We start from the raw sequence: 27,394 nt of genomic DNA, 5'->3' as shown, positions 1-27,394 counted from the left end.
GAAGTTCTATTATTAATGCCCTGCCTAGCAACTGATATTCTATCCTAATTCATTTCATCAAATGCTTTTGAACATCTGTTATGTGTCAATGCTGGATATCAAGGCTGTGATTTTCATTATATAGCAAACCTTTGACAGATGTGATACAGAATTTTGACACATAGAAAAATCTATTTTTGTTACAAATTTTGTAACTTGCTGTTTTGAATATAACTGTCAGAAATAAGTGATGAATTGAGTAGGTCCTGTGAGGTGGTACAAAGGCAATACAATCAAGTCTAAGACCCAAGAGATAATATCAAGCTAGTGCCAGAGAGAGATCTTGTGTTCACTGGGAACCTGGAAAAACTTTTTCAGGGCAGTAGAATTTTACTCAATAGCAACAGAGCTGTAGGGGAGCCAAGGATAGACAATGATGAGTGTATCCTTCCATAAACACTATAAGAGACTAGGCTCAGATCAAATATTGGCAGACTTTTTTTTTTTTTTTTTTTTTTTCTGCACTGTGCGGCTTGTGGGATCTTAGTTTCCTGAGCAGCGACTGAACCTGGGCCCTCAGCAGTGAAAGCACGGAGTCCTAACCACTGGATCTCCAGGGAATTCCCCAGTTTTCATTTTTTAAAGACTTCAAACATCCTACCAGACTGCAATATTTAGAATCAAGCAACAATTACAAAATGTCCTATCCCTTATACTAAGGAGACAGATGATGGAAGAAGGACGGGTCCTTATAAAGAACCTATCTTTAGTGGAATAATAAGAAGTCACTTGTAATACAGTATGATCTCACTTATCTGTGGAATCTAAAAATACTGAGCTCTTAGAAACAGAAAGTACAGTGGTGGTTGCCAGGGGCTAAGGAGTACGGGTATGGGGAGATGTTGGTCAGAGGGTATAAGCTTTCAGTTACAAGAGGAATAAATTCCAGGACCTACGGTACAGCACAGTGACTAAAGTTAACAATACTTTATTAATGTTATGTCAATCATACCTGCACATCAGCCTATAATTTTATGAAGTGTTAAAATAACATTCAATTTTAAATTATTTAAACCTTAAAATCAGGTCATTGATTTCTTAAGACTAGATCATCCATAATTAGGTAGAAGTTACACCTACTTCCCAGTCTTTTTTTCTCTCATAATCCCGTTTGGCCTTTCTGAAGACCGTTAGGGGAGGTACAGCTACAACATTTTGGGAGACGTGCTACATTTGTGTGTTATGTAGGTCCTGGCCATGCAGAGTCTGCCTCATGGACAACTCTCAGAGATATGAATTACCACAACTACCACATAGATGTGGAAACAGTTCATACAGCTTGAAAGTGACAAAACAGTGTGATCAAAAATCAAAGGCTCTGGAATTATATGGAAACAGAACTAGAGATAAAGATGCAGGGGTAGACATAATTCATATTCTGGAAGGTCTTACATTTCAACTATATCTAAAATCATTTAATTCAAACATTTTATTTATTTAAATCTTAGGAGAATATGAATATTGATACACTACTCCTGTGTCAGGAGTGGACTAGACCCTTTTAGAATTAATTAAAAATATATGTGGGGCTTCCCTGGTGGCGCAGTGGTTGAGAGTCCGCCTGCCGATGCAGGGGACACAGGTTCGTGCCCCGGTCCGGGAAGATCCCACATGCAGCGGAGTGGCTGGGCCCGTGAGCCATGGCCGCTGGGCCTGCGCGTCCGGAGCCTGTGCTCCGCAATGGGAGAGGCCACAGCGGTGAGAGGCCTGCGTACCGCAAAAAAAAAAAAAAAAATATATATATATATATATATATGTGAATTCCCAATAAAATATTAATTGTTTAAATAATGCTACCACTATGCTCACAACTTCTACTTTTATTTTGAGGACTAACAGATATATCTGTGAATCCACATCTTTTAGAAATCACTGGAATATCTGATTTTTTTCATAAGATGTCAGAACCTTTTACTGTAGGAACTGAGATTTGCTATTTTGCTCTCAAATACTTAGGAAACTATTTACTTCATAACTTCAATGATGAAACTGCTTCCTAAGAAACTTGAATTCTGTAACATCAAATAGATGTTGACCAAGTGTGGAAATATCAAACAGTTGTGAAACAGCTCAAAGGAAATTGAAATTTTGTCATAGACAAAGGGCCAATAAATATAAGGAAAAATTGTTACAAGTAATCAGTGATTGCAGTGTAAAACTATTTATAAAATTGGCAAATATTTAAAAATTATAAAAGTCTTGGCTAACAACAGTATGAGGAAACCAATATTCTCATACACTATAGGAGTATATTTGGGGACAGCCACCTGACAGTGTACAGTTTTTGATCCAGCAGAGCCACTTATATGAACTCATCCTAACAAAATAATCACAATCCATTACAGTCAAAGGTTTATACAGAAAGAATCCATTGCAGCATTGTAAGGTCAAAATTAGAAAAAAGTCATTTGTCCAGTTCACATAGTACAATGGAATATCTAACACTACCATTAAAAAAAATCATGATTTTTCAATATAAAGAAATATAAAAATGCTTATAAAATACTATTATGAAAGGAAAAATCAATATTCAAAAAGGCAAAAGCCATGATATAAATATGATTCCAAATTTGTATAAATATGCTTTATACAAATACATTTATACAAAGAAAAGAAAAGTAAAATGAAATAGAGGAAGATGTTAATAACATTCCCTCCTGAGCAGCTGAATTAACTGGTAAGTTTTATTTTCTTCCTCCTTTCTTTCTGCATTTTACAAGAAGAGCACTTTCCTTTTAATATATCCAGGAGTAAAAATATAAATGCTATCTTTAAAACTAATGAAATCTTCTTCAATTTGCCAAACAAAATTAAAGGTGGCTTGCTATACGTGCACATGCATGTTTAAAAGCTGACTATCATTACTGTCTTTGACAACAGTATAATTCACAGCTTTTTCTAAAAAACAATTTTTATATCAACTTCAAGATGAAAAACCAAGGCTCAGCAAGGTAAGTGACATACCCATTTCATTCAATACAGCTTCTATGTACAGAAAGATAACTCCCTCACTCCCCCTCCAGGGTTCCCTCCACTATCCCTCACTGTTTCAGAAGTAAAGTCGTTGCTCAGTACCGGGCGGGTGATTGGTTCCAGGACCATCAGAGATAGCAAAATCCATGGATGCTCAAGTCCCTTATATAAAATAGCACAGTATTTGCATATAACCTATGCACATTCTCCCATCGTCCCGCATACTTCAAATCATCTCTAGACTACTTATAATATCTAATACGATGTAAATGCTATGTAAATACTTGTAAATACACCCTAAGTACTACGTCAATAGTTGCTGCGTGCACCACAAATTCAAGTTTTGCTTTCTGGAAATTTCTGGAATTTCTCTTTTCAAAGATTTTTGAGCTTTGGCTACATGGATACAGAACCCGTGGGTAATGAGGGTCAACTATATCTTAATTCTTTATTTATTCTCCCAAAAGATAATATAACATGGAGAAATATTTAAATGAGTCCCCTTCCTCAATTCCTTCCAGCCCTAGCCTACCACCCCATTTCCTGATACACACTTGTCCTGCATAGGTATATATCAGGAAATGGGGTGGTGGCTTCCCAGTCTTCAATTCTTGGCTTTTATTAAAGGAAACATTCTACCGTTTTACATAGTGCTTTGAGCCTCAAATGAGGTTTCTCCCAGATTGCAATAAATATTTGTTAATTTTGATTTAATTTAAAGAGCAGGGAGGTTAATCAAGAGCAATTAAGAGCACAAACATGTTATAAATAAATAAATACATTTTGAAATCTCCCAACTCTTCCAGTTATTTATAGTCTCAGAATATGCCATTCCAATTTAGACTTACAACACAGTATAAAATGTGCTCCACACAATTTTCAGTAAATAAGGAGCAACTCTAGGTTTCAAATATTACAATTTCTATCATTCTTTCACCAGATGAGAAACTTCAGTTATCTGGCAATGGGAAAAGTGTTATGTATATTGACGTATCAAAGACAAAACGCTTAAAGATAATAGCGTGTGTCCTGAAAGAACCACACCACGTGTGATTAAGTCAAATTATAAAGCAGCACCTTTAAACAGCAACTCAGAAGAAAGGCGAAAATTAAAACAAAAAGATGCAAATATGAATGGTCTTTGTAATAACCTGTTAGGAGTAAATCGCTTTTGTGATAAAAGTTTATGCGTCTTTCCCGAGCAGGATTAAGAAATTAAGAATTTCGTCTTCATAAACTTCTACCAACCTCGACAAATGTGAAAGTCAAAGACATTATGTCAACACCCAAAATGAAAAGGGCCCATTCATTTCAACAAAAGTTACCAGTTCCAAATAGGATTTGGAAAATCTTGTTAAGTAGGGGTGCAAACCAAACTCTTCTATTAGACTGAATTTTAAAGAATGAATGCTTTCATAGAGGACAATTTTCTTTCTAATCTCTACAGGAATTAGTAAACTGTAAAAAATGAGGGCATCAAGACTTTCCCGCCTTGTGAAGTCACAAACTTTTGCAGTAGGCATGTGCAGCTTTTGTAAAAGGAAAAATGAGAGTTTTAAAATGCCTTTCATTCAAATTGAAATGAGCTAAAAGAATGAAAAGCTACGGAGCAAATATTTATCATCAGGTAAATCAAGACACTTTTAAGCTATTTTGTATTTGTCACAGTCTTAAGTTAACAAAATGTGAAAAATGCACAGAGAGCAACTGATTTTTTTAAAAGCTCAACAGTTAAGTCTGCAGAGCTTCAAGTAATCTTTTCAACCATTATCATAGTAGAGCTGCTGCTGCTTTTGAAACATTTTATCATGATATATTAAAGCACAGATGATAGCTGAAAGAATAGTAAGTAGAATAAACTCTCATATACTGACTACCAGATTTAATAACTGGTTAGATGTTACCATATGTGTTTTACCTAAAGAGATATATTTTTATTTATTTATTTATTGGGAATCATCTTCAGGTAAATCATTCATACCAGCTACTTGATTCATTTGCTGTCAGTCCATCTCAAGAACCTATAAAATATACTTTTATAATATAGGCCCATAAAATCCAAAAATAGAATATACCCTTATCAAAACAATTCAACCATCGCCACTATTAATAGGTCCTAAGACAAATCACTTAACCTCTCTAAGCCTGTCTTCTCACCTTTAAAAAATGAGGGCACTCAACTTTAAAATATCCACTGTCACCACTGGTTACAAGGCTTTATCATTCAAATACCCACAAGAAAACTTCTCTCACTGGCTTATTCAATCTGCATATGAAATTCAGAGAAACCTTAAAACCCCTAAAAGGTGCAAGACAACTGGTCAGAAGCAGCCCTCTACCCCAACGCTCAGTCCTATGGATGCACTTCTAGAAATCACTCCAAATTTAAAGCGAGGGTGACATTTGGCACAAGTAAATTATTGAACTATTTAATTGTCATAAAGTGTTGATCCTCAACCACATGAGACTTCCTGAGATTTTGGGTTACATTATAATTTCTCCAATCTTTCTATAGCTTCCTATCAAGATTTGCTGCTCAGCTTTTATAAATAAGCGTAATAGGTCATTAGGCTTCCATTAGAAACAATTACTTCAAAAAGAGCAAATGTTGCCCTTTGTTTACCACCACACCACGTATCTCCCACAATGACAGGCTATGTAATGAAGCAACCCAAGATTTGCTTCAAATATTAATGCAAAATAGCACTCAGTCATTACAGTCATTAATTCAAGTTATTCAGTACTTATCAAAACCTCACTCTCAAAACAGAGATTAGGCAAAAATCATCTGAGAATCATCAGAAAGTTTAATTATTGAAATTCAAGAAAGATCTTCCTCAAGCCTCCCCAAATCCTCCCTGTGCCCACCAGCATCTGAGATAATGTGTAGATTATAAAAATTATGGCTGCCCTAATTCTGGATTAAATAGAAATTTCAGAATATTTCTTATGACTAGATAACTACTGCCTCAGGGGCCACTAGGCCTGCTCAGAAGACATGGTCCCTTTCATGTAGCTCCAATGTGAATCTAAGTTCTTTGGAAATTGTATGATTTTGCTGGCAGAGGATGTATCTTAATATGGAAGCTGGCTTGGTGCCCTAGAAAGGAAGAAGAATGAAACGACCCTGCAGTGCAGAAAGATACGCGGTGGTTGGTATTCATAATTCTGCCACCTGAGTTGAGACTAACGGAAGCTTTTTTTTTTTTTTTACATGTTACCAAGATTTTATGTAATGCAGAAAAGTACAAAAATGAAAGTGAAAAACAATCATCAGATTCTTTCATTAAGAAATAACGCAGTAGTAAACATTACTTAAAACATTTTTCAGTTAAAATAAGGGGGAAGAGTGAAAGATAAACTTCTCTACAAGTGAGGTAATATAACCCTATTTCTAAATACAATTTTTTTTAACATCTTAATTGGAGTAAAATTGCTTTACAATGGTGTGTTAGTTTCTGCTCTATAGCAAAGCGAATCAGTTATACATATACATATGTTCCCATATCTTTTCCCTCTTGCATCTCCCTCCCTCCCACCCTCCCTATCCCACCCCTCTAGGTGGTCACAAAGCACCGAGCTGATCTCCCTGTGCTATGCGGCTGCTTCCCACTAGCTATCTATTTTACGTTTGGTAGTGTATATATGTCCACGCCACTCTCTCACTTTGTCACAGCTTACCCTTTCCCCTCCCCACATCCTTAAGTCCATTCTCTAGTAGGTCTGTGTCTTTATTCCCGTCTTACTCCTAGGTTCTTCATGACCTTTTTTTTTTTCTTAGATTCCATATATATGTGTTAGCATACGGTATTTGTTTTTCTCTTTCTGACTTACTTCACTCTGTATGACAGACTCTAGGTTCATCCACCTCACTACAAATATCTCAATTTCGTTTCTTTTTATGGCTGAGTAATATTCCATTGTATATATGTGCCACATCTTCTTTATCCATTCATCCGACGATGGACACTTAGGTTGCTTCCATGTCCTTGCTATTGTAAATAGAGCTGCAATGAACATTTTGGTACATGACTCTTTTTGAATGATGGTTTTCTCAGGGTATATGCCCAGTAGTGGGATTGCTGGGTCATATGGTAGTTCTATTTGTAGTTTTTCAAGGAACCTCCATACTGTTCTCCATAGTGGCTATATCAATTTACATTCCCACCAACAGTGCAAGAGTGTTCCCTTTTCTCCACACCCTCTCCAGCATTTATTGTTTCCAGATTTTTTGACGATGGCCATTCTGACTGGTGTGAGGTGATACCTCATTGTAGTTTTGATTTGCATTTCTCTAATGATTAATGATGTTGAGTATCCTTTCATGTGTTTGTTGGCAATCTGTATATCTTCTTTGGAGAAATGTCTATTTAGGTCTTCGGCCCATTTTTTGATTGGGTTGTTTGTTTATTTGTTATTGAGCTGCATGAGCTGCTTGTAAATCTTGGAGATTAATCCTTTGTCAGTTGCTTCATTAGCAAATGTTTTCTCCCATTCTGAGGGTTGTCTTTTGGTCTTGTTTATGGTTTCCTTTGCTGCGCAAAAGCTTTTAAGTTTCATTAGGTCCCATTTGTTTTTATTTCCATTTCTCTAGAAGGTGGGTCAAAAAGGATCTTGCTGTGATTTATGTCATAGAATGTTCTGCCTATGTTTTCTTCTAAGAGTTTGATAGTGTCTGGCCTTACATTTAGGTCTTTAATCCATTTTGAGTTTATTTTTGTGTATGGTGTTAGGGAGTGTTCTAATTTCATTCTTTTACATGTACCTGTCCAGTTTTCCCAGCACCACTTATTGAAGAGGCTGTCTTTTCTCCACTGTATATTCTTGCCTCCCTTATCAAAGATAAGGTGACCATATGTACGTGGGTTTATCTCTGGGCTTTCTATCCTGTTGCATTGATCTATATTTCTGTTTTTGTGCCAGTACCATACTGCCTTGATTACTGTAGCTTTGTAGTATAGTCTGAAGTCAGGGAACCTGATTCCTCCAGCTCCATTTTTCGCTCTCAAGATTGCTCTGGCTATTCGGGGTCTTTTGTGTCTCCATACAAATTGTAAAATTTTTTGTTCTAGTTCTGTGAAAAATGCCAGTGGTAGTTTGATAGGGATTGCATTGAACCTGTAGATTGCTTTGGGTAGTAGAGTCATTTTCACAATGTTGATTTTTCCAATCCAAGATCTTGGTATATCTCTCCATCTATTTGTATCATCTTTAATTTCTTACATCAGTGTCTTATAATTTTCTGCATACAGGTCTTTTGTCTCCTTAGGTAGGTTTATTCCTAGATATTTTATTCTTTTTGTTGCAATCGTAAATGGGAGTGTTTTCTTAATTTCACTTTCACATTTTTCTTCATTACTGTATAGGAATGCCAGAGATTTCTGTGCATGAATTTTGTATCCTGCTACGTTACCAAATTCATTGATTAGCTCTAGTGGTTTTCTGGCAGCATCTTTAGGATTCTCTATGTAGAGTATCATGTCATCTGCAAACAGTGACAGATTTACTTCTTCTTTTCCAAGTTGGATTCCTTTTATTTCTTTTTCTTCTCTGATTGCTGTAGCTAAAATTTGCAAAACTATGTTAAATAATAGTGGTGAGAGTGGGCAACCTTGTCTTGTTCCTGATCTTAGTGGAAATGCTTTCAGTTTTTCACCATTGAGGACGATGTTGGCTGTGGGTTTGTCATATATGGCCTTTATTATGTTGAGGAAAGTTCCCTCTATGCCTACTTTCTGCAGGGTTTTTATCATAAATGGGTTTTGAATTTTGTAAAAAGCTTTCTCTGCACCTATTGAGATGATCATATGGTTTTTCTCCTTCAATTTGTTAATATGGTGTACCACATTGATTGATTTGCGTATATTGAAGAATCCTTGCATTCCTGGAATAAACCCCACTTGATCATGGTGTATGATCCTTTTAATGTGCTGTTGGATTCTGTTTGCTAGTATTTTGTTCAGGATTTTTGCATCTATTTTCATCAGTGATATTGGCCTGTAGTTTTCTTTCTTTGTGACATCTTTGTCTGCTTTTGGTATCAGGCTGATGGTGGCTCGTAGAATGAGTTTGCGAGTGTTCCTCCCTCTGCTATATTTTGGAAGAGTTCGAGAAGGATAGGTGTTAGCTCTTCTCTAAGTGTTTCATAGAATTCACCTGTGAAGCCATCTGGTCCTGGGCTTTTGTTTGTTGGAAGATTTTTAATCACAGTTTCAATTTCAGTGCTTGTGATTGGTCTGTTCATATTTTCTATTTCTTCCTGGTTCAGTCTCGGCAGGTTGTGCATTTCTAAGAATTTGTCCATTTCTTCCAGGTTGTCCATTTTATTGGCATAGAGTTGTTTGTAGTAATCTATCATGATCCTTTGTATTTCTGCAGTGTCAGTTGTTACTTCTTTTTCATTTCTAATTTTATTGATTTGAGTCTTCTCCCTTTTTTTCTTGATGAGTCTGGCTAATGGTTTATCTATTTTGTTTATCTTCTAAAGAACCGGCTTTTAGTTTTATTGATCTTTACTATCATTTCCTTCATTTCTTTTTCATTTATTTCTGATCTGATCTTTATAATTTCTTTCCTTCTGCTAACTTTGGGGGTTTTTTGTTTTTCTTTCTCTAATTGCTTTAGGTGCAAGGTCAGGATGTTTATTTGAGATGTTTCCTGTTTCTTAAGGTAGGATTGTATTGCTATAAACCTCCCTCTTAGAACTGCTTTTGCTGCATCCCACTGGTTTTGGGTCGTCGTGTCTCCATTGCCATTTGTTTCTAGGTATTTTTTGATTTCCTCTTTGATTTCTTCAGTGAGCACTTGCTTATTAAGTAGTGTATTGTTTAGCCTCCATGTGTTTGTATATTTTACAGATCTTCTCCTGTAATTGATATCTAGTCTCATAGCATTGTGGTTGGAAAAGATACTTGATATGATTTCAATTTTCTTAAATTTACCAAGGCTTGATTTGTGACCCAAGATATGATCTATCCTGGAGAATGTTCCATCAGCACTTGAGAAAAATGTGTATTCTGTTGTTCTTGGATGGAATGTCCTATAAATATCGATTAAGTCCATCCTGTTTAATGTATCATTTAAAGCTTCTGTTTCCTTATTTATTTTCATTTTGTATGATCTGTCCATTGGTGAAAGTGGGGTGTTAATGTCCCCTACTATGGGAGCTTCCTTGGTGGTGCAGTGGTTGAGAGTCCACCTGCTGATGCAGGGGACACGGGTTCATGCCCTGCTCTGGGAAGATCCCACATGCCGTGGAGCGGCTGGGCCCATAAGCCATGGCCGCTGAGCCTGCGCGTCCAGAGCCTGTGCTCTGCAACGGGAGAGGACACAACAGTGAGAGGCCCGCATACCACAAAAAAAAAAAAAAAGAAAAAAAAAAAAGCTATTTAAAATGCAATCCTGTAGAATGGTTTCAATTTTTTTTAGTTAATTGGAAAACCATTACATCATATCTGATGATACTGCTTTTAGCTAAAAGTCACTGATAGCATAAGTTTTCTGATTAACAAAATGTTAATTTGATAACTTTTAAAAAATAATTTTAAGACACACATTGACTTGGGGAGCTGTGGCAAAACAGAGATCAGGTAGTCATGTAAAGAGTGGTGCTGCTTTTGGAAGCCACAGGAAAACATCTGATGACAAGTAGGGATGTAGGTACTGTCTCTCTTGACCTGCCTCACTTTCAGCTGTAATCTCAACCCGTTGAAAAAGCACAGAAACAGAGCGAAAGTAAGGGAAGTAATCTGCCCAGGTGTCCATACAGCGCTGAGGCAACATACCCAGGACATCGATGGAGGTGGATGAGATGTAGCAAATCCTTCCACATTTGGCACTTTTTTCCCTAAATACCTCAGGCTTCACAAATGTTTTGAACTAACCAAACCGTGTTTCTCACACAACCGAGAAGAGACGGTGCTCATGTGATCAACTGGAGTTCTACCTCCAGGCGAGAGACCTCTGACCTTTCCTATGGTTCAAACAAAATGTGTGTGATTTGAGTACGGAAAGAAACTGAGGGAATCTGAGAGTTGACCTTCAAATATATATATCTCAATACTCAGAACATGACAAAGTAAAGTTCCATTGCCCTAGAACACTCGAGGATTGAATTATTCAAGGAATGCAGAATTTTCCAAGAAAAAAAAAAAGGGAGGGAAAGGCAGGGAGGAAGCATAAAATTTAACTATATGGGGCATAAATCATTTGAAGAACACCATTCCACTCTGTGTCTTCTTTAAAAACACATAATCATCCTTAACTACCTCTAAATAAAGGGGACCCCCACACGTAGATGAAAAGTGGTATGTAAACATACTTCTTCAGTGAATCTGAAAATCTGTTCAGAGATGATTTGCCTTTGTCATCATATACCTTTGCTTTTCGGCACCATAAGCCTCCACATAGCTCTCTGTTGTCTACATGCGAACACGAACACACACACACACACACACACACACACACACACACACAGCAAGACTTTTGTAGACATCACCCATCAATCAGATTGCTAGGTAGAATCTTCTGGTCTCTGTTCACAGAGTGCTCAGAGGCAGCTGCTCTGATACCACAGGAGACATGGTTTTTCGGGGATGACTTTGAGATCAGCACTGCTCTGAAAGCCTGAGTGCTCCAGAAGACTAGGTTAAGAATAGTCACAGTTTCACTGTACAGATGAATCAGTAGCACCAAAATGTGTGTATCTACCACATAGAGAGAAAAAGACTACCAACTAGGGTGCAAGAAGAGAACAGCAGAAAATAAGAACAAAATTACACTTTACTAATATTTAACGTGGAATCTTACCATGGCATATACGTATAATTTTTATATGAATATATATATATATATATATATATATATATATATATACATACACACACACACACATATATTTAAAGTATTTTTACTGATAGGACTACTTGATCAAAAGGTTTGGAGGTGATCAAAACCATGTAAGCTAAAGTGAGTTATGTATATATATATATATATGCAGGCAAATAGAAGTTATATTACTTAAATCAAAAATTTTTAAATGCTTAAATAATGAGGAATTCAATTTATAACACTAGTTTTATATTTTTCTTATTTTTCTATAATGGCTCATATCTCAATCTACTTTACAAAAAGCTGCTTTTACCACATCCTCAATTAATAAATATTTTATGAAAATTGGCACTAAGGAAAAGAATGGTACTTATAAAACAAATTTATTCAGCTTTTACTGCAAAGATTTAGTGATGAAATATCCCAAAATAATCAGATAACAGTGAAAACAAATTAAAAGTCAACTTTATTTTTTAATCATTTACATTCACCTTTGCTTTTACTGTGCTCTAGAAGAAAAATTATTTTTATAGAATTAATATTTTAAAGGAACTAAGCAATCAACACCATATCTGGAAAAATCAGCATCCAACATAAGGTGATTTTAGGTCATCAGGGCAATTTCAATGCTGCTAATTATATCTTCAAGTGAGCAGGACTTATGTTTCAGTACCCTGTCAAATTTTATGGGATGTATGACCAGGAAGAAATAGTTTTAAATGTAAAAAATACAAGTGAAAGTGTAAATAGGTTAAGAGAAGGGGAAAAGGATATTTTAACTCCAAGAGCTATAAATTCCAAGTGTCTCTTTTCATTCCTCCCTAATCTTCAAAATGTACAGGAAAAAAACACAAAATGAGAATATTCAACACAAATTTCCAAATGTGTCATACATAAGCTATTTTCCTATAGACGAAAGATGCATGAACATAAGCAAAGAAAGATAAGGTATCACAGAGGAAAAAGTCTGATGAAAGACTGAATTTCCATATAATATGTAAAAGCAGAGATCCTATAAGAGGAATAAAAAAGGGGATAAAATATTAACAGACACTGGATTTCAAAACACAAATATGAATTTAAAATACTCATGTCTCCTAACACTTTTCCCCATTCATTTCAGTCTGTAAATGTATTTACAATAGACTGCCTCTACCTTTTTATGAAGAAACACTGAACCTTTAGCATTTCCTTTCTAAGAAACTAAATTTAGAGAATGTAGAAGGTATAGGAAGAGATAGTCATGATAGCATTTAAAATTTAAGGGGAAAAGAATTTATAGTGTCTTAAAGTAAATGAATAGCAAACTTATCTAAACTTTTAAGTATTACACAGACTACTGATAATTAAAATACAGTTAAATACTTTCAGTTGGTATACTTTACCCATGTCAGTATTTGAGATGGCAACTGTTAATTAATATGCAATTCTGCAACTAAAACTTTTATTCATGTTATATGACCTAATATAGTTCAGTAATTAAGATCAGTTTTCAAAATATAACCAATCAAATAAAATATATTTATTTCATAGTAATTTTGCCACTTCCTATTTTAAATTTCTGGTTCTTGAGCCAAATTTCATGTATCACTGCCTTATATTGACACCTGCTGGAAAGTACTGGAATTGTAGATCTCTCATTTTGTTATCTGTATAGTTGTAAATCTTGCTTTTGAGAAAAGAAATGTGAAAGATAACATCTTAACTGAGAATAATACAAATTTTAATATTCTAAGAAAAAAAAGTAACACTTAATTCCAAACATTTAAATTTAATGGTTTCTGTAGAAAATTATAAATCTCAAGAAGTCTGCCCAAAGAGTATTTCTGTTGGGAATTAACTTATCCAATGACTTCATTAACTTCACTTGTGCTAATTTGGGGTATGATTATGAAACTAATTAAGCAACCTTCTCCAGTATTTGAACTTCCACTTTTCACCTTAAACTATCTTAATACCTTGGTCACATGACTTGAGGAAAATACCTGATTTTGTGAAAGTATGCATACAAATGGATCAGAAAAATGATCCAGCTAATAAAACAATAGTCATACCTGTAGATTAAAAGGATAAAATAACATGCATTAGTGAATGAGCTTTTCTTCTCTATTTTCAAAACTGCTTGTTCATGAACTACATAAACATTTTACCAGAATAAATTTATTCTCTGAAGTGCACCAAAACACAACATATTAAAATAAATAATTTATGAATTCTTACAAATGAATAAATTAAGTTGTATTAAGTTTTAATTAACTTCTTATGCAAATGAAAACACTTCTAAGTATCTCTGCAAAGAATGCTCACTACCTTAATCTGTCTCCTAAAACTTTTCAGAAAAAAAAAGATTCCAGACAGAAATACATTTAATTGACCAAACTGTTAGAAATAAGAATATATGATAGAGTTAATAAAATTCTGCTTTTCCCCTCTAATCCACTACCATATAATAAGCAGGACCTAGGTGCTCAGACATGTCCTATTTTATAACATCAGAAAAATAACATTGTCCTAGAGGCAGCTGTTACAATTACAAATGAGTTTGGGCAGTTAATAGGGCAACAAGATACATTCTTGCGAATGGCACTAAGAACATGAAATAAAGGAAGAATATTGTACTGCAGTGCTGGATAAATTGCTTTAGCATTCTGGTTATAATTCCTCCCTTCCTTTCTTAAATCACTCCAATTTCTAACAAAGTAATGAGCTAGTATGAACCTAGTTTAAATAAAACAAAACAATGATCAAAAATATAATAGCTAACTTTTTAAAAAAATATAGGAGCTCATTCAATGTTTTATGTTTAGGATGACGTAGTATTTGAAATTTGCAACTGTCAAACAAGTTGCCTTCTGAAAGTGTACTTAATCCACCTGTCCAAATAAAATTCAGTTCTTCACGTTTAACTATAGTATATGAAGATTCAAGAATATGGGGAATAAATATTTTACCATAAGATGAAGTCCAGTAGTTCCTAAAATGTGTTTTAATTTTTTTAAATTGATAAACAATTAACTATAGAGAGAGGAACAGTTTTTAAGTAACCTACTCAAAGATTATTTTAAACTTTTTAAAAATTTACTGACATTTACTTAAGATTAATTTGCCGTTTACTATTAAGAGCATAAGTATCTCAGAGGTAACAGGTCTTAATGAATGTAGTTTTGCTGTATTTTCTCTAAACAGTTCACTAGCCCTTCTCAAAAAAACAAGATTTTGTCAATTGCAAAATAAAATATGCACTAAAATAGTACTTGTTCCTGATTCTTAAACAAAATTTAATTAAGCAATTCACTTTAATGGCTTTCACAGTCAGTCACTAAGAAAAGGAATCTTTCCCTGATAAGAAGCCTGAAAGATTAGATTTTAGATCCTGAGAAGCAGTAGAATTGTCTGACACCAGAGATCCTCATTTTCAATCACTCGGTTACCTTACAGAGCTTCTGATATCGAGGAGAAGAAACTGCCATCCTTTGTAAACGATGTAACAAAACCACAACTTTCTGCAGAGACGTTCTCACCACAGCCATCATTTTAAGTTTACCACACTTCTGCAGACACCTCACAATTTGCATTATAAATGAAGAGCAATGATCATTTCCTCCCGGTCACTGGACAATGATTTGCCAGTTCTCTGAGCATGCTCGTTTCCAGGAAAGCATTTGAAAAATACAGGGGACTTAGGTGCTAGGCAAATGAAGGCTGGTATTCCTTCAACTTCTTCTCAATTTAAAAAACATACACAAACGCCACCCAGAAAGCCCCCAGTAGATGCTCACAGCCAGTACTTGCTCAGCCCGGCACGGCCAGACAATGAAGCAAGTTGTTGGGCAGCCAAAACGCTGCCTGCTGCGGGCGAGGAGTGTGCTCAGTAGCCAAAAAGGATATTAAGTGAAACATTAAAGCTGCAGATACAAAGCAGACATCCCCTGGGAGCAGAGATTCAACACACCACCAAGATGCATGCCTTGTAGCGGGCTTATATTAAGCGATCGAGTGGCATTCACTCTCTCTAAAGAGGGATGCGTTCGCTCGCCGACTAAATGCAGCTTTGGCTGTGTTCTGTGGGATGAGTGAATAGAGCCCATTACAAATCTTGAGCAGAACAGAAGGGTACTGGACTCTAATATCAGCCCAGATGCTGAGTGCTAATAAATCACCTCCACACAGGTCTCAGAACAAGATCATGTAAAACAAAACAAAAAATACCTGCAGGGGGCATGTGGCTTTACCTAAGATACCCTAAAAGCAGAGTCATCTACAGGCTCTCAGATGCTTGCTTAGGAGGAAAGCCATCAGAAATCGAATTTCCAGTGTTAGGTTAAGACTCCTCTAATTAAACAGTAAGGTTAAAAAAAATCAACAAAGTCTGTAATTGACTACTAACATTCCAAATTATCACATTTCCCCTTAGACAGAATCTTCATCTCATTTTATTTGCCATAAAGCTGTTTTACTTTTATGAGTAAGAAATATAAGACAGTATATACATATATATATATATATATATAGAGAGAGAGAGAGAGAGAGAGAGAGAGAGAGAGAGAGGGAGGGAGGGAGAGAGAGAGAGAGAGAGAGAGAGAGATAGATATATATCATATAGATAGAAAAACGCAGTACAGAATTTTGGGGTTTTCTGTTTATATGTATACATTTCAGACAATATTTTCTACTTCAGCTTGAATACCATTATAAATATCAATTGGGGTAAAGCACTGTTAGGAAATAAGCAAAATAACCCAGAATGATTAAATGACTGGGCCAAAGGGCACAGACAGAAATAGAACCCAGAGGTTTCCCATTATCAGTGTCCTGCTCAAATTCATAACCTGGGTAAGTCTGCATTTTCATCTTTCTCTACTATTGTCATGATTCTTTAAAAGAAATGCAGCATTTAAAAATATTTGTTTCTCTTCTTTACTTTTCCTGCCTTCTCAGTCCTTCAATTTTAGAATGACTTAAAGCCCTAAATTGGGTCTTACAGGGTTGTGTTTATCAAACAGTGTTTTTGTGGGCTTCTGCTTGTCTACTTTTTCCCTGCAGCTCTATACTGAGAACCTATACTGCCTCCCTCTGGATAGGCTAACGATGTCAAAATATCTACATAAAGCCAAAATCGGAAGAGGTCATCAACGAATGATGTAATTAAAAATAGCAATTTATTCGGCAAATGTATAGAAACAGGAAGTAGATCAGTGATTATTTAGGGGTTGGAGAACTGGCAATAGGGGACTGATAGCCAAGAGGTACAGGGTTTCTTTTTGAGGTGACAAAAATGTTCTAATTTGATTATGGTGATGGTTGCACTACTTTGAGAATACAGTAAAAACAACTCAATTGTACAACTTAAATGGATGGATTGTATGGTATGAGAAATTCCAATAAAGCTGTTCTCAAAAAAAAAAAAAAAAAAAGAAGTTGTAATTCCTGTCCCTAAACCAGCAGGTGAGGTTTCCACAGTACAGGTAATACCCCCCAAACACTATGCTGGGTATGGAGCTGGGTATGGGGGAAAATCTGAAACGATCTAAATAATTAAAGTCTGCACCTATGGAAAAGAGGATAAAAATTAGGCTGAAAGAGAACACAGGAGATGAAAACACAATAATCCCAAAGCAGAGAGCAAAAACACCAACCCCAGAAAGGCAACAGGGCAACAGAATTTTACCCAGGAAAGAATCGAAGTATGTTAATTAACTGGCACTGATAAAATGTAAAGCTTGTATTTTGAAATATAATTAAAATGATAATAATATCTTAGAATATGGGCATGAAAATTCAGAATAAATGCATTTGAATTAATAGATAAACTGACCGGGAAGTCAATAATAGACTTTCATTCAAAAGCAAAAAAAAAAAAAAAAAAAGTTTCTGCATCTTTGGCCAAATTCTCTCATCTGAATCAGATCCACAGTGACAACTGCATAGCAGGCATCTCCTCCTGGATGTTACTCAGATGCCTCATTTCATCATAGTCAAAACGGAATTTACCATCACATCACACTCTGCACTAACTTGCACTGTTGCCCTGACTTCTTTCCCTATATTCCCAACGTCAGATTCTAACACCACCTGGCAATCTTCTTTGTTAGTACCCCTTCCCCCGCCCTTAGTCTACCCATACTATCAAGTCATTAGGTGCATTCCCCCTGTCACTGCCTCATTTCTAGTCATTATCACCTCTGACCAGATGGCTAGAGTATCCTAACGGACTGCTCGGCTGTCAGTCTTGCCCAGTTCAAACCCAATCTCCATAAAGCCATTGGCTAGATTCCTATAAAATACAAATCCCCCTGCAACACTCCCTTGCTTAATATGCTTTAAGGACTTTTCCCCATTGCCACCAGGTTAAAATATGAAATACTTAGCAAGTCATACAAGATCCTCTATGATCTGGACCACTCAGCTCTCCAGGAGCTTTTGTCTCCAAAAGATCAGGTTTTCTCTTGCCAATAGTCCTCTGCTGAGGAGAAAACTCTAACTGCCTTGCAGCAGGGCAGTGAAACATAAATCCGTAAATCCAAGCGATCATCCGTTCTTACCAGAAATGGCATGCATCATAGCATACTCTCAGAAATTAATCTCCATCTTCCGTTGTGCTTCCAAACTATGCTTTATCAAAATGTACCCAAATTCATCTTAAACCAAATACAGAATAAACTTCTTCACCTTCATGAAATATTACCACGGCCCTGCATCCAGCTGTGTTGAGACACAAAGCAAGTACAACCAGAGAACGTGTCGTGTAAGCAGTTCTACATACACCCCTTGCACACAGAGCACATACTTGCCAGGGTCCTTATTCCATCGTTCTTACGCACACATGTCTACCACCACCGGCATGCCACCAGAACATTTATTTTATAATTGCAGGTGCTTTTCCACATTCATTTTCTTCAACAAATATCTTTCCATTTCCAAATAAGTTTTCATTTTAACTGTCCACTCACACAAAAGGAGAGTCATTAATACACAAACCCAAAGGAAAATTAAAATTCTTTTGCCTCAGAAATACTCAGCAAATGGTACTAAGTCTCTAAAAATCATCTACCTATATGGTGCCCAAAACAAAGCCACGGATTTTTTTTTAACAAAGCGAAGAGAACGTTTTAAAATTAACAGCATGTAACAAAGGAGCAAGGGAGTGAAAAATCATGTGAGCTACCATCATGTGAAACATCCAAAACATAAACAAATGCATGTGTTTATCTTTAGATAGATTTTAATAGGCTCTTAATAAATGCCCTCTTTAATATTTCTTATGAGACAAAATGGATTATTTTAGCAACGTTAAATTAGTTCTGAGAAGCATTTATCATTCGTGTTATAATGTATTTTAGTCAGCAACCTTTCTTTCTTGATGCTGGTTGCCATAAGACAAGTAATCCTGTGCTTAGTTATTTTTATTCAGAAAGATTTTAAACATCTCTATGTACATGTATTTCTTCCACAATTTGAATATTCATTAAATATTGAGAAGAGTTTTTTGGCTATGTAAGAATATATCCCAGAATAAAATGTATTGGAAGACATTATTAAACTCTAAAACAGGTCTGTTTTAGACCTGCTAAAACAAGGCTCATTTCAAGCCTCCTTTGCTCTTTGTCTAAAACTGTTACCTTCTCGAGTGCATAGCCTGGGTATGTTTTGAGTTTAACATCATTACATAAATTGAGTATCTGTGAGCATTAATAGGTCAGGCTTATCGTTGTTTAAGTCATAAAAAATAATATATTCTAGCACATACCCACATTTAGAACCCTCTGTAGCCCTCTAAAAATGAGACGATAGCTAAATATTTTATCAATTACCATTTACAGTGACCTCATAAGACTCCAGAGGGTAAGAGAAAAAAGACAAAAAAGAGCAGATTTATCTTTGATACCTGCCTGCTCACTCTCATTATCAAGTCACAAGTGTATCATGCAATGAATCAATGAATGAGAAATAAGAAGTAATGTATAAGTAAACATAGATTTTTGTTAAATTAATCTTGAGAATTCAACCATAAAACACCCTAATAGTCTTTATGCATGGGAATAAATTATTAATAAGTCTATTCCAAAAGGGTCTTTCTTTAAAATTCGTAACTTTTTAAGGATAATAATTTCAAACTTAAGAGAAAATTTGTAAGAAAATTCCAAGAAAGCTTCTGTACCCTTCAACCAGACCCACACACACATTTGTGAACATTCTGATGTTTCAAGGGAAAAGATTTCCTAAGAAAGGATTCAGAAAAGGTCATCATACTGAATTTCATAATGGTGAAGTTTTAGGGTCCAAGGGCAGTGGTCTGTATTTATTTAGAATTTCCACACAGAGCTCTGCGTAGGCAACAACATGCAATAATGCAATCTCTGCCCTTGAAGAACCATGTGATCAACTAGAGGAGGAGACGGGCATCAGATGACAATGGATCATGAGTTCACAAGCATATCAGAAACAATAACTGTCAAAATGCTGTGAGAATGGCACAGCATAAAGAAGTAACCAGATGTAAAACTGTGGTAAACAAGGAGTCTTCTCCATTGAAATAGGTTTAAAACCAAGTTCTAAGTGAGAAGGCCTGTGATGGGCAAGAGTAGGTTATTCTGCACAAAGAAAATGGGAAATTCAAGGGCATGGAAGCAGGTGTACTTGGGGGCAGAAAAAAGATTCAGATATGCTTCATTAGATTCCTCAAATTTTTTTTTAAAGGAAAGATTTTGTGTTATCACATTTCATGTAGAAGAAAATGTGAACCTCAGACTGCATTCACAATCATAGCTATCAAGCTAAAGACACAGAAGTAACACCCTCAAGCCTAATATTCTTGGTTGTATACTAAGCCACAGAGCCTTTGCAGCTTTTATATTAAGTATTTATAATAAATGGAGAAAGAAATAACTTCCTGTTAAGAGGAAATGCCCTTATCATTCAGGCTTCAATAAGGCTAACTGTAATAGGGCTTAAAATGACAGAAAAATACAAGTTATGAGCCTGTAAGTCTAAATAAAAAACTATTACTCCCATAAAACAAGGTGTTTTTTTCCTCCATTATTAAGTAAAAGTACTTTACAGATCTTATTTCCAGAAACCAATTATTCATAGGGGAGCACGGATTTCATACCAAAATAAGGCGACAACCTCACCTTTGAACGGTAATAAATTTTGCATGTAGATGGATCAAAAGAGCACAGCAAAAATTAAAATACAAGGCGCAGTTTCCCGTGCACTTGCCTGCATCTGCTGTGTGAGTTCCCTGGCCAGGACGGTGTCCTGAAGAGCATTCTCCCGCTGAGAGGCATCTGCAAGCACATTAACTGTGGTTTCTGCTTCTTGTATCCACTTTAGGAAGTTCTCCAGATCCCTGCGAGAGGCCTGCACTGTCCTCAGCTCACCCTCCAAGGCACTCTGTCTGTCAGCAATGCTGCAAGGAACAACACGACAGGCACGTCTCCGTTACTTACAGTGTGACAGTCCACATCATGCACGCCCTAAAGAAAAATTAACAGATGGCCTCCAAGCAACCTTTATTTATTTAAGTACCTAATGTAACTGGGAGATTTGTTTATATGTGTGTCTTGAATAATCTTTAATGGAGGGGTAATGTGAATTTTGAGAAGAAGGAGAGGGAGAGAGATATAAATATTAACAAAATCACATCCATATCATAAAATAATTATAACATTTTACAGTTCATAATTGTATGCTGTTATTCCCCATACATTTTATTTCAGTACCTTAGTATCATTCCTGACACTCAAAAGGCAATATCAATAAATATTCATACAAGTGACTAAATGAATTCTAGGAAGAAGTAAAATCTGAAGTGTTTAAGATACAATCAAATAATTTAAAGGACTTACTTTATATATTTTAAACACTTCAGATCAATGCAAACTGGTTCTTCAAGCTGATATAATAATATTATATTCGGAAGACACTGGACAATCAAGTTTTTATAAAGCTTTCATTAAATCTACATCAAAATTAAAGCATAACTACCCTGGAGTTGCATGATTTAACAGACACACACACCTGTAAATCCAACCTTTAAAATTTCATATATCTCAAAGTTCCATATAAAGAAAACAAACAACTTAATTTGCGAATGGGCACCAACAATTTCACTCCTAGGTATTTAAACCCAAGAGAACTAAAAACATATGTCCACACAAAAACTTATACAAAAATGTTTATAGCAGCATTATTTAGAAGAGCCAAACAGCAGAATCACCCCAAATATCCATCAATTGGGAGGGGAATTACTAAACAAAATGTCGTATATTCACCCACGAAATATTACTCAGCCATAAAAAGGAAGGAAGTACTGATACATGCTCAGCATGGATGGACCTTGAAAACATTACGCCAAGTGAAAGAAACCAGACACAAAAGGCCACATATTGTGTGATTCCATTTATATGAACTACTTAAAAGAAGTAAATCCATAGAAGGAGAAAGTAGATTAGTTGCTGACTAGGACTGGAAGGTAGAGGGAAATGGGGACGGACTGCTAATGGGTGGTGGGTTTCTTTTCAGGGTGATAAACTGTTCTGAAATTAAGAGTGTGGTAATGGCTGCACAACAGAGAAAATATACTAAAAACCATTAAGTTGTACACTTTCAAAGGGTAAATTTCATGGTATATGAACTGTTATCACAATTTAAAAATCAACACATGTAATATGATCTTATTTACATATTTTTTCTATCTGCCCATCCACTCATCCATCCATTTATCATCATCCATCCGTCTTTCTATCTGTATATACAGATAGAGGGGGAAATGTCTGGAACACTAACCTAATATTAAAATAGTTCCAGGTGCTGGGATGTGATGTGGTTTACTTACCTATTTGTACTTTTGTGCATTCTTTGAATTTATAATAAACAAGTATCTTTTTTACATATCAATAAACACATTCCTTTTAAAAATGGGTAAAAGATGTAAACAGACATATCATCATAGAAGATGTACGGATAGCAAGAAGCACATGAAAAGCTACTCAACATCAGTAACTATCAGAAAAATGTAAATCCAATCCACAGTGAGATATTACTACATATTAGCATGGCTTTAAGAAAATGACCAAACCAAGTGCTGATAAGAATGTAAAGTAATTGCAACTCTCATACACTGCAGGTAGGAGTGTAAAATGGTATGGCCATATTGAAAAACAGTTTGGCAGTTTTTTTATAAAGTTAACCATGCACTTAAGATACAAGCCAGCAATCCTATTCCTAAGTATTTACCCAAGAGAAATGAACACATGTGTCTACACAAAACCTGTATGCAAATGATCATAGCAGCTTTATTCATAATGGTCCAAAACTCATAATAACCCAAATGTCATCAGCTAGTAAATAGATAAACTGGGGTACATGCATATAATGGAATACTACTGAGCAATAAAAATCCAAAAACTAATGATGGATACATCAACATGAATGGAACCTCAAATGCATTTTGCTAAGTGAAAGAAGCCAGACATAAAAGCTACATACTACGATCCCATTTATATGACATTCCGGAATGTCATCAACTTCAACTCAGCATTTACTTACTGAAAAACCGCCAACAGTGTTTGCCTGCCTACAGAACAAATTCAAATTGCTTCTGCTGGAACTCAATGTCCTCCATAATCTATCACTAACTTACTTTTCCAGCTTTACGCCCCTAGTTATTTCCAACAGTTCAGATCAAAGTGGTATGTTCCTTTTTCTCTAGAATATTCTTAATACTATGTCTACATAATTTTATACCCACATACAAAATGTCCTTCTGACAATCTTCACCTATCAAAGTCCTTCCAATCCTTTAAGGGTTAAAGCTACCTCCTTCAGAACATCTCAGCCCAATTAGGTTTCCTTGTCCTGAGTTCATAAAAGGTCAAAACTCTTCTTCATTCAGAAATTCATGATATGTATCCTGGAAAAGCCCTTAGATTGTGATCTTTTTTCACCCTTAAATTTTACTTTATCTATATCATAGAGATTTCTTGTCTGTCTCCCTGTTCCATAAACTCACTATGGGCAGAAGCAGTCTTTTGTATCTCCATATTCCTCAGAGTCTTTATTATAGCATTATGATAGTTTTATAGAATAATGAAAATCTTTTTACAATATGCCTTTAAAATTACCTCCCAAACTCCACTTTTCAAGAAGCTACTGACAGAAGTCCTCTACAATACCTAGTTCATAAATCCAGAAAGAAGACAATATAAAAAGCTGAAAAACAAGAAATCTAACAGGCTCTCATGCTAATGGTGAAAGGAGATCTCAGAAAAGAGGGCAATGCACCAAACTGGATCAGATGAGGGCTGTCTTCACCATTCCAGCTGTTATGTTTCTTGTTTTAATTTGACAAAATTAACAAAGGAGACACTCTGACAAAACAATAACTCAAAAGAGGACAAAAACAAACAAACTCCATGAGATCCTAGGAGGAAAGCACAGAAAATCCCCAGGATAATGGCTGTGCAGCAGGCCTGGAAAGCTGTCTCCAGAAGAAATGTCTACAAGAAAAAATCTTAGAAGTGATAGACTGCTTAATGTGATTGACCTTGTCAATCACTGACAGGCCATTGGAAAATGTGGGAAGAATTAGCAATAGGTGCAAAGAAAACTAAGCGTATAAAAACAAGGCAATTATTAATTTCAGGTAAAATAAACGAAGAAGCAAAATCATAGTAAACTTTAGTGCCTGGCTATTAATGATGTTTAGACAGGCATAATAATGTCAACACTGAATATCTGCTTCTCTAAAAATTCAATGATAAGATGGTACAGCCACTATGGAAAACAATATGGCAGTTCCTCAAAAACATAAAAATAGAACTAACATGATCAAGCAAGCGGAAGAAAAAAGCTGCCGCTAGGGAGAGGGACTGTAGTGAGTAGTGAGAGTACCACTATACTCTATTATAAATCTTACAGTATTTTAAATATTTTTGTAATCATATTCATATATTTAATTTTTTATATTTAGAAGTTATCCACCAGAATTTGGGTGGTTGGTGGTGTTTAATCTTCCACCTAACCCTGCCCATATTTTCAACTATTAAAATATCAACTGAAGAAAATATTAAGAATAGCCAGGGCTTCCCTGGTGGTGCAGTGGTTGAGAGTCCGCCTGCTGATGCAGGGGACAGGGGTTCGTGCCCCAGTCCGGGAAGATCCCACATGCCACGGAGCGGCTAGGCTCGTGAGCCATGGCCGCTGAGCCTGCGCGTCCGGAGCCTGTGCTCCGCAATGGGAGAGACCACAACAGTGAGAGGCCCGCGTACAGCAAAAAAAAAAAAAAAAAAAAAAAAAAAAACCCAAATAAAGATTGTGCCAAAAAAGTACTAGAATTAAAGGAGTATACAGGCACAATTAATCAACCATGAACAGACGATTCTAATTTTAAGAACACTCATATAAAATTTAGTAATTATAAAATTTAGTAGACTATTCTTATTTTAAGAACACATATAACATTTAGTAATTATAAAATTTAGCAAAGTCAAACACGTTCAGCTTACATAATCAATATCCTTTATTCTTAAGAATATTCACACGTACATAACAGGTTATGTGGCAAACAGCTAATGTAGAAACACGTCATTATGAATTAGCTGTATTAAACCCTAAGAATGCCCAGACTAGGGAAAAGGATGCAAATGTCTAAGAACCTCATTGGTGAAGGCAGAGATTCCCTCTATTTGAGAGACACTTACTTACAAACTTAACAAGCATGAAGGAAGGACCAGGCTAGCAGGGGAGGTGGAAAGCCTAAAGTGGTGCTTCAAAGGAAAAGGGAGCTAAGAGAATCATGAGCGCTTGACCTTAGACATTGTTGGTTCCACTGGGTTGGATAATACCAGCAGCATATTTTGGTGACCAGTGGAACATTCTGAATCCAGAAGCTAGGGCATTTATTGTAAAACTGTCAAATCATCTACTAGTCATCAATGGGAAAACAGATTCTCCTTTAAAAGTATTCACTTTGCAGGAAGCTGCTAAAAAATAACTTTTAGACAATGGTTAAGAGATGTCTACTTTATTGGTTACTAAAGCAAAAGAATACAGGTTTTGGATCAAGGCAGACATGGCTCCACCACTGACTAGCTGTGAAACCTGGGGCAGTTGCCCACCTCCTCATGCATCATTTTCATCAGCCACTTGCCACACAAGGTTCTCCATGGTCTGAGTCTTGCTTACCTTTCCAAGTACCATCTCATTACTCCAAGCCTCATGCTACCTACAAAAACGAACCAATTACTAACCCTCAAAGTGGTCACTGTTTCACATCCAGAGCTTTACTTTTTATTTCTTTTACTTTAAATATCCTTCCTCACCCCTCCATCCCCCCACTAAACTTTTCCCTTTCCACCTGGTTAATTTCTACTTACCCTACAGAACTTGGTGCAGATACTTTCCAAACCTATAGTATCTCATTCCATAGCATCCCATAATTTCTCTTATGGTGCCTATTAGCAGGCCATTATTGCTGTAACAACAAATTACCACAAACATATTGGCTTATAACATTTTTCCCTAACCTTGTATATGAATTTGGTGAAATACTGGGAAAGTAATTTTATTTATAGGATGCAAATGTGCAATTTAATAATAAATGTCCTAGGGAATTTTTTAAAATTCACAAATATCTGGTGTCATAGTTTTTTTATCATGATCATAATCAACAACTAAAAATAATGAACATACTGAAAACTAAACTTTATTTACAGCAGTCTGAATTGTCTTCATGTTATTATAATAAATATACATTTTAAAATGTATAACCATAGTATTTATACTTATAATCTGATTTTTGAAATTAATATAATTTCATATGAAATCTGTAACAGAATCTAGCTAAAAGGTATCAGCTCTCCACATCACTCATTTTATTCTTTTTTTAAAAGGCTAGAGTATGGTATACTGGACATGACAAGACACTACAAGAATCTTTTATTTATTTTCAAGGAATTTCACATGATTTATCATAATACCGTAAGGCAAAAAAATCACTAAAATTAGATGCTCAGAAGTATGTACACACACTTTATGACACAGGCTAATAAGTTACTTTTAATGCCATTCATACGCTGCTCTCAGAAGGAAGCCACCTGATTTTACCACCTCTGCCGTTTACTAGCTGTATGCCTTGCGGTAAACCACTACAAATCTCCAATTTTCTTTTTCCATCTTTAAAATAAAGAGCTTGGACTAGCTGAGTAAAGGGCCCGTGTCAGAATCTCTAGGGGTCATTTTAAAACTACATATTCCATCATAGAGATTATAAGACCTACTGGAAGAGTTCCTCCATTCTCACTCCATCCCTAGCTTCAAATTCAGCTTCATTAAGAATCACTGCATGTAGGGACTTGCCTCGTGGTCCAGTGGGTAAGACTCTGCGCTCCCAATGCAGGGGGTCCAAGTTCAATCCCTGGCTGGGGAACTAGATCCCGCATCCATGCCGCAACTAAAGTCTGCATGCCGCAGCTAAGAACTACACATGCCACAGTAAAGATCCTGCATGCCGCAGGATTTTAAGTTCAGGAAATTATGGCTACTAGACAAA

General features: G+C 35.8%; 1 protein-coding gene across 11 annotated transcripts in view; it reads right to left on the bottom strand.

Annotated features, from left to right (window-relative positions):
• The window catches only part of UTRN (utrophin), a 497,402-nt gene that overhangs the window by 215,854 nt on the left and 254,154 nt on the right, over positions 1 to 27,394 (bottom strand). For all 11 annotated transcript variants that reach the window (XM_019951537.3, XM_019951539.3, XM_033867812.2 and 8 more), the window contains one exon: positions 21,061 to 21,250. In XM_019951537.3, the coding sequence (XP_019807096.2) occupies positions 21,061 to 21,250 (190 nt within the window). The remainder of the gene's footprint in view (positions 1 to 21,060; positions 21,251 to 27,394) is intronic.

The sequence above is a fragment of the Tursiops truncatus genome, chromosome 12 (assembly GCF_011762595.2).
Source record: "Tursiops truncatus isolate mTurTru1 chromosome 12, mTurTru1.mat.Y, whole genome shotgun sequence".
NCBI lineage: Eukaryota > Metazoa > Chordata > Mammalia > Artiodactyla > Delphinidae > Tursiops > Tursiops truncatus.
The sequence above is the reverse complement of the archived record's forward strand: the minus strand, read 5'-3'. Positions and strand labels throughout refer to the sequence as shown.